General features: G+C 33.9%; 1 protein-coding gene across 1 annotated transcript in view; it reads right to left on the bottom strand.

Annotated features, from left to right (window-relative positions):
• The window catches only part of CNBD1 (cyclic nucleotide binding domain containing 1), a 314,879-nt gene extending 307,580 nt beyond the window's left edge, over positions 1-7,299 (bottom strand). The window contains exon 1 of the mRNA XM_081817128.1: positions 6,010-7,299. Coding sequence (XP_081673254.1) covers positions 6,010-6,097 — 88 coding nt within the window. The 5' untranslated portion in view covers positions 6,098-7,299. The remainder of the gene's footprint in view (positions 1-6,009) is intronic.
• Positions 7,300-13,053: the final 5,754 nt, after the last annotated feature.

The raw sequence follows: 13,053 nt of genomic DNA, 5'->3' as shown, positions 1-13,053 counted from the left end.
CTCCTTTCATCTTTAGCTACTAAAAAACTGAAAGTCTCTCAAATTACAGGAAATGTCCTTGAAGTGTTAGGAATGATGACACAGTTTTTTCAGGTTTTCTGTAAATGTACATCATAAAATGAAAAAAAAAAAAACACAAGGAAAACATTCACTTAGGAGTACTATCTTGTTTCTAAATTCCTTGAAGTTATCTCTGGTCTTCTCTTGAATGCCATTTTTTTCCTTCTATGTCTTCCTATGTTGGAAAAAGCAAGATGTACTTACAAATATCTTGCGAACCTGAAAACTTTTTTGTTACTGGAATAAAAACAAATCAAAAAACCCTTTTGTTAAAGTACAGAAATTCTTTCTCCCAGGGGTGCCTGGGTGGCTCAGTCATTAAGCGTCTGCCTTCAGCTCAGGTCATGATCCCAAGGCCTTGGGATCAAGCCCCACATTGGGCTCTGGGCTCTCTGTTCGGCGGGAAGCCTGCTTCTCCCTCTCCCACTCTCCCTGCTTGTGTTCCCTCTCTTGCTGTCTCTCTTTGTCAAATAAATAAAATCTTTAAAAAAAAAAGAAAAAGAAAAAGAAAAAAAATTTTCTCCCAGATAAACCAGTAGTTAAAATGTAAAGTGCATATTTCAACTTGTCCTTTTCAGAAGGATAAGCCTAATAAGCATGAAGAAAATAGCATAGCAGATTAACCCAAACAAAGGTAGCTAACTAGACCATACTCCTAATGATAAGTGTGTAAAGGGTTTCCTCCAGTCAAATGTTAAAGGACAGCTCCCTGCCTTCTATTAAAAAAAAAAAAGACATTTTTCTTCCCTTTGTCTCTTCAGAATATCAACTTCTAATAATAACAGGCCATGTGTGTACCTAGACCCAGATGCTATTTCATCCAGGTGGTAAAAGTACTGTAGATGTTGCTAACTGAAAGGTTTTATAGCAATTCTCATTCAGAATAAAAAGTGGCATGACTTTTTGCTTTTGAGAACAATCATCTCCTTCTTAGTTAGCAAGCTCTGAAAAATCCTGAGACACAAGTCAAAAAGACTATAGGAGGAGAAGACTGGAAAGTTTTAAAGAAAAAAATGTATAAGGGATTCAAGCATAACTACCTGGAGTGCCTGTGAATCTGGATTTCAAAATTAGTAAGACAGTACTGGAGGGGTGTTTAAAGATGCATGATATGTTCTCTCCCTTAAATTAAGAGTGTCTAAATGGTCGAAACGGCAAAATGCAACAAATACATATATATCATTCAACTTGCAAAATGTGGAGGGGATATCAGGGTGGTGGGTAGGAGGAAACTATACTGCTACTGACTGTTGTTTTTATGAGAAAATTCATATGAATGATACTTTGAAAAATTCTCTACCACTTGACAACTGTGTGAACCTTGGTATGAAACCCAAGCCTCACTATCCTTCACTGCAAAATGGACCATGTATTAGTTTTGTATCACTGAAACAAATTACTACAAATGTATCAGCTTAAAACACAAATTTATGATCTTACAGCTCTGAAAGTCAGAAGTCTGAAACAGATCTCATTATGCTAAAATCAAGTTGTCAGCAGGGCTGCATTCCTTCTGGAAGCTCCAGGGGAGACTCTATATCTTTGCCTTGTCCAGCTTGCAGAGGTTGCCCCAATTCTGGGGCTCATGTCCCCCCTTCCATCTTCAAAGCCAGCAATGGCCAGTTGAGCCTTTCTCACCCTGAATCTCACTGACTCTAAGTCACGTGCCTCCCTCTCCCACTTACGAAGGATCCTTTGATTACAGTGGGCTCACTGCAAAATCCAGAATCTTCTCCCATTTCAAGGTCAGCTGATTAGCAGCCTTAATTCCATCTGCAACATTAATTTCTCTGGCCATGTAGCATAGTTTATTCACAGGTTCTGGGGATTAGGATATGCACATCATTGGGGGCCATTGTTTCACTTACTACAGACCCCATAAGTATCTTGTGAGAAATAAATGAAATAACATAACATGAAAAATGCTTACACATTGCCTATAAAAAGCCCTAAAATATTCACATATAAAATTTATAGATAAGGTAGACATGATTCACTAAAGGTAACCTAACTAACCTCACCCAAAGTAAGCAAGGACATATATAATGGCTGGATTTTTTTTCCAGTTTAATGAGAAACAATTGACATATATCACTGTATAAGTTTAAGGTGTATAGCATAAATGTTTGATTTGCATATACTGTGAAATGATTATAATAGGTATGGTTAACATCCATCATCTCACATAGCTATAAAAAGAAAATGAAAAAAAAAATTATCCTTGTAATGAGAACACTTATGATCTACTCTGTTAACAACCTCTCTATATATCATACAGCAGTGTTAACCATAGCCATCATGTTATACATTACATCGCTTATTTATCTGACAACTGTAAGTTTGTACCTTTTGATTACCTTCCTCCAATTTCTCCTACCCTCACCCCACCCCCCACCTCTGGTAACCACAAATCTGATTTCTTTTTCTATGGGCTTTTTTTTTAAGATTCTACATGTAAGTGAGATCATACAATATTTGTCTTTGTCTGTCTGACTTATTTAGCATAATGCCTTCAGGGTCCATCCATATTGTTGCAAATGGATTTCCTTGTTTTTTATGGCTGAATAATATTCAATTGTGTATATGTACCACAACTTCTTTATCCATTCATGCACCAGTGAACACTTAGGTTGTTTTCATGTATTGCCTATTATAAATAATGTTTCTATGAACATAAGAGTTCAACTTTTTGAGTTAATGTTTTCATTACCTTTGGAAATTCCCAAAAGTGAAATTGCTGGATCATATGGTAGTTTTATACTCCATACTGTTTTCCATAGTAGCTATACCAATTTACAGGTCATAGGGGTTCCCTTTTCTCCACATCCTCACCAGCATTTGTTAGCTCTTGTCTTTTTGATAATGACCATTCTAAAAGGTGATATTGTAATTTCAATTTGCATTTCTCTAATGACTAGTAATTATGAGCATCTTTCCAAGTATCTGTTGGCCTTTTGTATATTTTCCTTAGAGAAATGTCTATTTAGGTCCTTTGCCCATTTTTTAATTGAATTATTTTTTTTTGCTATTGAGTTGTATGAGTTCTTTATATATTTTAAATATTAATCCCTTATCAGATATATAGTTTGCAAATATCTTTTACCATTGTGCAGGTTTTCTTTTCACTTTGTTGGTGGTTTCTTCTGCAGTGCAGAACCTTTTTAGTTTGACATAGTCTCACTTTCTTTAATTTTATTTTATTGCTTGTACTTTAGGTGTCATATCTAAAAAAGCATTTCCAAGACCCATGTCAAAGAGTTCTTCTATGTTTTCTTCTAGGAGCTTCATGGTTTCAGGTCTTATATTTCAGTCTTTAATCCATTTCGAGTTAATATTTGTGAATGTTAGATAGTGGTCAAGTTTCATTCTTTTATTTTTGAATATCCAGGTTTTCCCACCATGATTTATTGAAGAGACTATCTTCTCAATTGAGTATTCTTGGCTCCATTGTCAAATTCTAGTTGACTGTATGTGCTTAGGTTTACTTCTGGACTCTCAATTCTGTTCCATTGGTCTATTTGTTTTTATACCAGCACCATACTGTCTTAATAACTATAGCATTGCAGGATAGTTTAAAATCAGGAAATGTGATGCCTCCTGCTTTGTTCTTCTTTCTCAAAATATTTTTGGCTATTTGGAGTCTTGTGTTTCCATACAAATTTTAGGAATGTTTTTTCTATTTCTGTAACTGATGCCATTTGAATCTTGATAGGGATTACATCAAATCCACAGACAAATTCTGAAATTTTAACAATACTAATTCTTCCAATCCATAAACACAAGATAACTTTCCATTTATTTATGTCTTCTTTGATTTCTTTTATCAATATTTTATGATTTTCACAGTAGTGATCTTTGGCCACCTTGGTTAAATTTATTCCTAAGTATTTTATTGTTTTTGATGCTATTTAAATGAGATTGATTTTTCTTTTTCAGAAAATTCATTGTTAGTGTACAGAAACACTGATTTTTATATGTTAATTTTGTATCCTGCAACTTTACTGAATTCCTTGATTAGTTCTAACAGTTTTTTGGTTGAGTCTTTAGGGCTTTCTATATATAAAATCATGTCATCTGCAAATGGAGACAATTTTAGCTGGATTTTTTTAAGGTCCTTAACTGAACCTTCCTATTTATGCCCATTGCATTTGAATCATTCCCATTTATATCTTCTTTATAATTCAGATTTAGTCATATTATCGATTGAAAGCATCCTCACGAGTGCTTTCATGAGATCATTGTTTCAGCAAAGACAGAGTTTGCTAAGGGAAATTGTCAATTTGCTGGAGTTAGCACAAAGACACAGTTACTAAGCAAGCAGGACACGTCTCCAAAGAGAAGTCGTAGACATAGAACATCAAGTAGGAACATCTAAAGGGAAAACTGGGAGCTCCACTGCTTTCCATTATGCTCTATTCTGTTCTGAGATCTAAATTGCTGCTGATTTTTCATCTTTTTATCACTTCACACAACTTAAGTGTCCTTGGAAGACACTACAGAAGGTAGCACATATCTCATCCCATTGATTCTAAATTAATTTGATCTTTTAACTCCCAGCTATTGTGCTTCCTAGGCTGCTAAAGAAATTGACTTAGGATGACCTTTATTTCTTTTGCACAAATAAAACCTGTCCAATAGAAGCTGTGGGTTTGGCAAAATTACATTTAATATTTATTTCAATTCATGTAGAAATACAAAACTTTGACCACATTCAAGAATTTTTTTCACAATTATAATAAAAACATATAAAAGTAGCATATATAAGAATTAGTTGGATTTAACATAAGGACTTTGTCTAACACTATTCAAGACATAAGTAAACCCCTTCAAAAAGGTGTCAACTGCTGCCTCTGGCACCGTTTCCCCTGGAGACTATGATCATTAATTTTAAAAAAATGATTTTAAAGAGTAAGCAATCACAGGAAGATAAAAGAATAGACAGGTTAGCTTTTTCAAATCATACAACAAATTACCCAATAAATATTTAAATAATAGAGTAAATGCTTTATTGAAGTTGAAAAAAAAATCAAGATATCCAGAAGATTTTTTTTTAATCTCAACTATCACTGGACTACTCCATATTATTAGTATATTGGTGATCAAATAATAGATCTATGAATTTGATAGTTATGACAAGAAGTCTTGAGAAAAATGTTCCAGGTATAGACTGACTATATAAAATAAGAAAATACTGTCAACTGTATAAACTTCAAATATTTAACTCTATAATTCCTATGATATTATAAATCAAAGACTACAAAATAAAAATAAAATGGAATAGGAATAAATTTCAGAGGCAGAGTAACAGGCATTATCTCCTTTTTTTTTTTCCTGGAAAATTTTAATGAGAATTCTCCTAGTGAAAATTAAGTATTAATTAGCTCACAAAGGGCAGGGCAGTAAGACTGACTAGGTAGACACTAGAAGACCTGCCAGAAACAAGGGGTTTGATCACTCATGAGCCATGTGATCTTTCTAAGCCTTTGTTTTCTTCTCTCTTTAAAAGTATTTCTTTTTTCTTTTTTTTTTTTTACAATTTTATTTATTTATTTGACAGAGAGAGATCATAAGTAGGCACACAGGCAGGCAGAGGGAGAGGGAAGGAGCTTGATGCTGGGCTGTATCCCAGGACCCTGGGATCGTGACCTGAGCCTAAGGCAGCCGCTTAACCGACTGAGCCACCCAGGCACCCCTAAAAGTATTTCTTATTTGAAGTTCTGAAAGGTCATAAAGATCCTCACTTTACAAAGTAAAATATTTGACATCTAGAGAATTGAAATGACTTCAGGAGGACAAAGCAGGATTTGCATATCTATGTTTTTTCCATCTCACTACTCTATCAAAATGACTCCTCCTGTCTCTCTACCAACTCACAAGTGCCCTGTTTCTTATATCTGGGATAGATACCACTGGAAACAATGACAAACCCTTGACATAGTCTTCACTCACTTGGTAAACTGCGAAGTGGAGGAGGAGGCACATTGTTTACAGCTATCATGTGAGACAAAATAGTTGCTGGAAGAGAAGACAAAGGCATCTTGATGGCTCAAAGGCAGCTGATCAAAGGCTACTTGAGAGGCAAATGATCCTTCTTTGCCTTGAGGCATCATAAAGCAGAACCCTCAAGGTAGTCCTTGATAGGCTGAGTACTACGGAATCTTCATATTCACAGTTCTAATACAGTGCACAGCATTTCCAAGAGTTAAATATAGACCAGGAAAAGCTATATCTTAGTCCTAGTCCTGTGGAATTTATGAAGGGGGTTTTGCGACCTATAGGAAGCAGTAAGAATGAAGAAGGAAATTCCACAGGGCAGATACAGCAGAATCAACAGCACACAAGTCCAGATTAAATGAAAGAAGAATTCATTAGTCATCCCTAGTGCAGAGCCCTTTTTCTGCCTACTAAATGTTTACATAAGGTATTAGAGACCCGATTTGTAGCAGTACCAACAGGATATTTATATTGCTCTCCATGGCTACATACATAGGGTAAAACACCTCTTCTAATTATCTATCAATTAACTCACCCCTGCTTATATGTAACCATATTCTACTGGAGTATGGTGTATGTTTCAGTTATTTTCTGCTGCTTCACAGTACTTAAGGCTCATTACAATGACTAGGGTTTAGAGTCCTAATTAATGTATCTTTGGATTCTATGTTATCTCCCAAGCCTTTAAAAATATTTTCCTGGTGTCATAACTATAATAAATAATACACGAAAGGACTGCAACTGACTACTAGAATGGTAACCATTTATTGACCACCTTCATCTAGAAAACATTAATAACCAGAATTGAAAGCTTTAGTTGTACTACAAAAGTTAACACATTTATCTTGCAACAGTTCCTATTAAATTGTATCTGCACTAAATAAATAAATAGTATCTGCATAATAAACTTACTTCACCATAACTTTTCAGTCGAATATATTTTCCTGTCCCCAGTTTTATAAACTCTGGATTCACTGGAGACTCAAATCTGTTGAGTCTTATCATTCCTTTCATTTTGTGTGTCTTTTATACTAGTCATAACTCTTATCACAGAATGGTACTTTGATATCCCTACTGTACCCCCTTGGTAATCCCTACAGCCTTCATTTTCACAGACTATCCCAGATCTATTCTCTTCCCATTCTCATATTTAAAACTCAAAGAACCAAGGACCTCTTTATAGAATTACAAAGTGTTTTTGCATTTTTCATGGATTTTAAACAGATGGGACTCTATTAGATGATTTTTTTTCCTTTGACAAGTAGTTTTGATCAAACAAATCAAAGAAAAGAAGTTTTCAAAGGCCCTAAGTTCATAATGATCAATTCCCTCTCTGATTCCAATTTCATCAATTCTTATTTTTATTTTCTAAGTTTTTTTCTTTTCTTTTCTAAATTTTCACCTTTTCTTTTTTCTCTTCTGTATTTCCTATATTAAAAAATACATACAGTGAAACCTACATACCATAGTAATTTCACATCAAACTCAGCCTTGCTTGAAAACTCTTTAAAAAAAAAAAGAAAATATGAAAAGTTGACAATGCAAGGAAATAAGAACATTAAGAACAGAAAAAGTTTAAAAATCTCACTTAATTTTATCTAAGTTTATATAATCTTCATGATTTTGTGTATTTGCTAGTATCTGCTGGTATATGTTCAGAAAGAATCCATCAAATCCCAAATGCAGCTCCTCCAAATGTTTTTGATTAGTCCTTCCAATGTATTCTGAGTCCTCTTAAGATTCATTCTAAGAACAATAATATGATCACATAATCACATGATTTGTGTTTGATGGAAACATGTATTGTTTGTCAATGCCTGGAAATTCAAATCTGATCACTTGTCAAACACTTATTTGTAAAATTATTTTGGTCAAGTCACTTAATTTGCCTTAGTTTCAATATCCTAATCTATACATATAACACAGTCATATATATAATGATACTTATATCAATACAAACTTTACAATACATATATACAGTCTATATATGTAATAATAATGCATCATACAAACATGAATATCAAAAATGAATCTAAAGATCCTAGTACATCTTCTAAAGATAGTAATCATTCAATTATAATTTTGATTAGTAATAATAATAGTAATATTGCTGAGGTAAACCTGAGAAATTCACATAGATTAAATACTTTTTAAATACTTTACTTTTTCTTTTTGTTAAAGGTTGATTTTATTTATTTATTTATTTATTTATTTATTTATTTATTTATTTGACAGAAAGAGCACAAGTAGGCAGAGGGAGAGGGAGAAGCAGGCTCTCTGCTGAGCTGGAAGCCCGACATGGGGCTTGATCCCAGAACCCTGGGATCATGACCTGAGCCAAAGGCAGCCGCTTAACCGACTGAGCCACCCAGGCGCCCTTTAAATACTTTATCTTAATAATACTTTTAATATGGGTTCCACTCACTCCTTCTACATAGTCAGCAGTTGTATATTACAGATTTATTGTCCAAGATATACCTTAGGTACTGATTATATAAAACAAAAAAAAGTAATAATAATAATAACCAAATATACCATGATAATGTTCTATACACGCTTAACATTTCCAAATAAATTAATTCCAAAAACAATGCTTCAATTAAAATTAAAACAATTGTTTTAATTCACATATTTATATTTAAAAATATAATCATCAATTGTAATAGCACTGTGTGGTAATAGATGGTAGATACACTTATGGTGAACATACAGAGATGTTGAATCACTATGTTGTACACCTAAAACTAAGGTAACATTGTGTGTCAACTATACTCCAATAAAAAAATGTTTTATTAATTAATTAAGAAATATATAATTATCAAAACATTTATATAAATTAAAACTGATTAGATCAAAACTCATTTATATAAAATAGAGTGTTACATATTATATCATTGGCCAATCTGTTCTTTGAAAGGACAGTCCATAAATTACAAGTGCACATGCCTATAAAGACTCCAAATTAAAGTAAATTATATATGTATTTTATATATATATATATATATTCACATGAATAGTTAGAAATAACATCCAAATTGGGGCACTTGGGTGGCTCAGTCGGTCAAGCATCTGACTCTTGATTTTGCTCAGGTCATGATCTCAGGATTGAGAAATCGAGCCCCACACCTGCTCTCCTCTGAATGTGGAACATGCTTAAGATTCTTTCTCCCTCTGCCTCTCCTCCCCACCCTGCCCGACAAACCCTCCCACCCGCTCGCATGCGTTCTCTCTCTCTCTAAAAAAAAATAATACCCAAATTAACCGAAATGTACATAATCTATATATAATTTTATATAAATAAAGGTTTATAAAGTAATGAATTAATAAAGTACAATATTTATTTATATATGCATATATGGAAGTGAAACTTAGATGGTAATTTGTACTGCTTAGTTCCATGTATGTCAAAGTTGCTAGTAGAAAATGAACACTCAATGCAAAAATACTGTCATTATCTTCTGACTTAAACAAATTTTTTCTGTTTCATCTATTTTAAATTGCTCTGAAGTATAATTTTTATGTCCTTCCAAATGGTTTTATTGTGAGATTAATTTATAAACAACTTACACTCCAATTTATCAATACATTATTAAAGAAATAAATCAATTTTCCAGATCCAATAGACAATGATATATTGGTGTACACACATTTGAGTATATATTTGTAATATATACACAATATACTACCTATAATCAAAAAATCTTCCTGTTTTTGATTCATATCAGTCTTTTACCATATGTGGCCTAAGCAATAGTATATTCATGTACAAATATTCACGGCACTTGCCACAGATCTATGTATTCTTTAAATGCATATTGAATTCAAATCACACACAAAAAAAGATTTTCCATTTGAATGAGTTATTTATTTACCTGAAGAAGGGGACCAAGTTTCTCAACAGATGTACCTACATACATTTGTATAATTTGTTTCTCTAGAGCTAAGATAGTTTTTCCAGAACAGTACTAATCACTACACTTGTGAACTAAGACCTATTTTCAGTGTTTCATTCCAGTATAATGTATTTGTAACTTTATTCATTAGAAAAAAGTCAAATTAGGGATAAAGTTGCATAATTTAATAGATCTCAGAAGATTTACCAAAATAATTCCCCTTTTGGTCTAGAGATTCACAAGTATAACATATGATATATTCAAATAGCTTTATTGGATGAATGTTAATTAGTCACAATTCCAATGCTTCTGTAACCCCTTAGATCAGGCATGTAACTCTTTAAATGTCAAAGCCTAGAAAGGTAATAAGCAAAAATCTGAACAATGATACAGAAAATGACCTCCAAATACGGGCAAAGTAGATCAGCATTTGACTCAGAAACTAGAAAACAAGAACAAAGAAGCATAAGTAGGACAAAGAAAATACACTAGCCATTCCTAAGGGTTAAGAGTTTCATAACAGTAACCAATGTAGAGAAATGAATCAATTATAGTAAACCACACTGTGCTTTTACTTTATTATCATATGAAGGATCAGGTAGACACAGGCTCAGATGCCAGCTCAGCCACTCCATTGCTCTGCCATATGGGAGAAGTTATTTATATGCCTTAGCTTCCTGTAAAATGGAAAGATATCTATCTATAGGGTTATTTTGAGAAAGAAAAAAAATAGAGATCACCTAACACAGCTCGTATAGCACAGTCATCCAATTAATGTTAGCTCTTATATTTTCTAGTTTTCTTTCTATATATACATTTATATTACTGTTTAGTGACCATATTAACTCAATCTTACATTTTAAGGATTAAATGAGATTTTTTTTTAAGTTTTTATTTAAATTCCAGTTAGTTAACATACAGCGTAATAGTAGTTTCAGGTGTACAATATAGTGATTCAACACCCATACAACACCCAGTGCTCATCACAACAAATAAACTCCTTAACCTCCATCACCCATTTAACCCATCCCCATACCCACCTCACTTCTGGTAACCATCAGTTTGTTCTCTATAGTCAAGAGCCTGTTTCTTAATTCGTCTCTCTCTCTCTTTTCTTTTTTGCCCTTTGCTCATTTACTCTGTCTCTCAAATTCCACATATGAGTGAAATCACATGATTCCTGGAGATAATTTTTTACAATCCTTCACACCTACCTTAAACATACAAGTACTCAGTAAGTGGTAGATGTGATTAGGGATTATCAGTAGCAACCAAGACAGCAACAATAGTAGCATTAGCTCCTTTAACTAATAAATCTGCTGTTATTTTAGGTAGAATCCACTACCTGAGTGCCAATTTGAGCATGCCATCTTTATACTAATATGAAAACAGAACAGACACTTTGAGCTCCTTAGCTTTGTGTCCCCAGTTCTGGCAAATATTGGCACAGAATAATAATCATGCATTGAGTGATTTGCACTTTCCTGACACATTCTTTTTTGTATATGTAGCCCAATCTCATTCCAAACTACATATATATATTTTAGTCAATGGATGATATAAATCATGTTGAAAATGTAAGGATAAACCCAATCACATCTCATAGTTACTTACATCTCTTCTAATATAGGCTTCTTCTAGTTTACATCTTCATAATAACTCATGTCACATCATGCTTTATAAAGTCAAAGGGTTCTGCAACTATTTGAGCATTATAACATTTCCACATGAGAAAGGCAAGTAGTTATTTTCGAATGAGGAAACTGAGAAATAGTGAGAACAAGTGATTTGTCCAAAACTACACAGATGCACAGTGGCTGGGAATCTTAATCAGGTCTGTTTCAGAGCTGGAACTCTGAAGCTAGTGGAACATAAATTGAAGAAGACAAGATGAGGGAAGGGGACTAGGTAAGGGGCTGTTGGATTTGTTCAGGAGACTAATGATGAAGGTTTATACTAGGGCAAGACAATAGGGAAGGAAAAGAGAGAATGGCTGATGAGCAGAGGAGGCTGGAGAGAAGAATGAGTTACTGAATTTCTAGGATTCGCATTTCATGTTGGGGTAGATGCAACTAAACTAACCAAAATAGAGTCCAAAACATATGATGATGATGATAAAAATAATAATAATAATAATAACATAGCCAAGGGCGCCTGGGTGGCTCAGTTGGTTGGGCGACTGCCTTCGGCTCAGGTCATGATCCTGGAGTCCCGGGATCGAGTCCCGCATCGGGCTACCTGCTCAGCAGGGAGTCTGCTTCTCCCTCTCCCACTCCCCCCTCTTGTGCTCTTTCTCTCTCTCAAATAAATAAATAAAATCTTTAAAAAAAAATAATAATAATAATAACATAGCCAACATTTAATGGGCACTTTTTTGCAAGGTGTCAATTTGGACACTCCACACGTATTTATCACCCACAACCCCATGAGGTAGATACAATTTATTAGGCCTATCTTATAGATAAGAAAAGTGAGGTACATGGAGGTAATTAGCTTCAGAAGATCATAAAGAGCAGAGCAGGTCTAACTTTTAACCTATAGCAAAAGAACCTGAGAGGCTGGACCTGAAAAGGATTCTTAAAAGTTTGTGAAAGAATGAGCAGATTAGGAAAAGATAAGACATGGGATATATACTCCCTTCTCCTTCCTCAAAATGATTAACCTGTATTTTATCCAGGAAGCCTAACAATTGTTTTCTCTGTCTATATCCTTCAGAAAATACCCATAGAATTCTGGGATCTCATTTACAAATAAGAATGTCATTTTAATATAGAAATCACTATGAAGATGAATCGAGATGCAATTTCATTTTTTTAAAACTGAGGATATTTCTCAACAGATATGATAATAACAAATGCTTTCTTAAAACATACAAATGAACTATCTATCTGAAATGACTCTTAATAGTCTTAACCAACAGGACCAAAGTTAAGACTTCATGCCAGCCCCCTTTTTTTTTAAGATTTTATTTATTTATTTGTCAGAGAGAGACACAGCAAGAGAGGGAGAAGCAGGCTCCTGCTGAGCAGGGAGCCTGATGTGGGACTTGATCCCAGGACTCTGGGATCATGACCTGAGCCGAAGGCAGATGCTTAACCGACTGAGC

This window comes from Leptonychotes weddellii, chromosome 4 (genome assembly GCF_054177405.1).
Source record: "Leptonychotes weddellii isolate Sample4059 chromosome 4, ASM5417740v2, whole genome shotgun sequence".
Taxonomy (NCBI): domain Eukaryota; kingdom Metazoa; phylum Chordata; class Mammalia; order Carnivora; family Phocidae; genus Leptonychotes; species Leptonychotes weddellii.
This window is presented reverse-complemented; position numbering and strand designations above follow the sequence as displayed.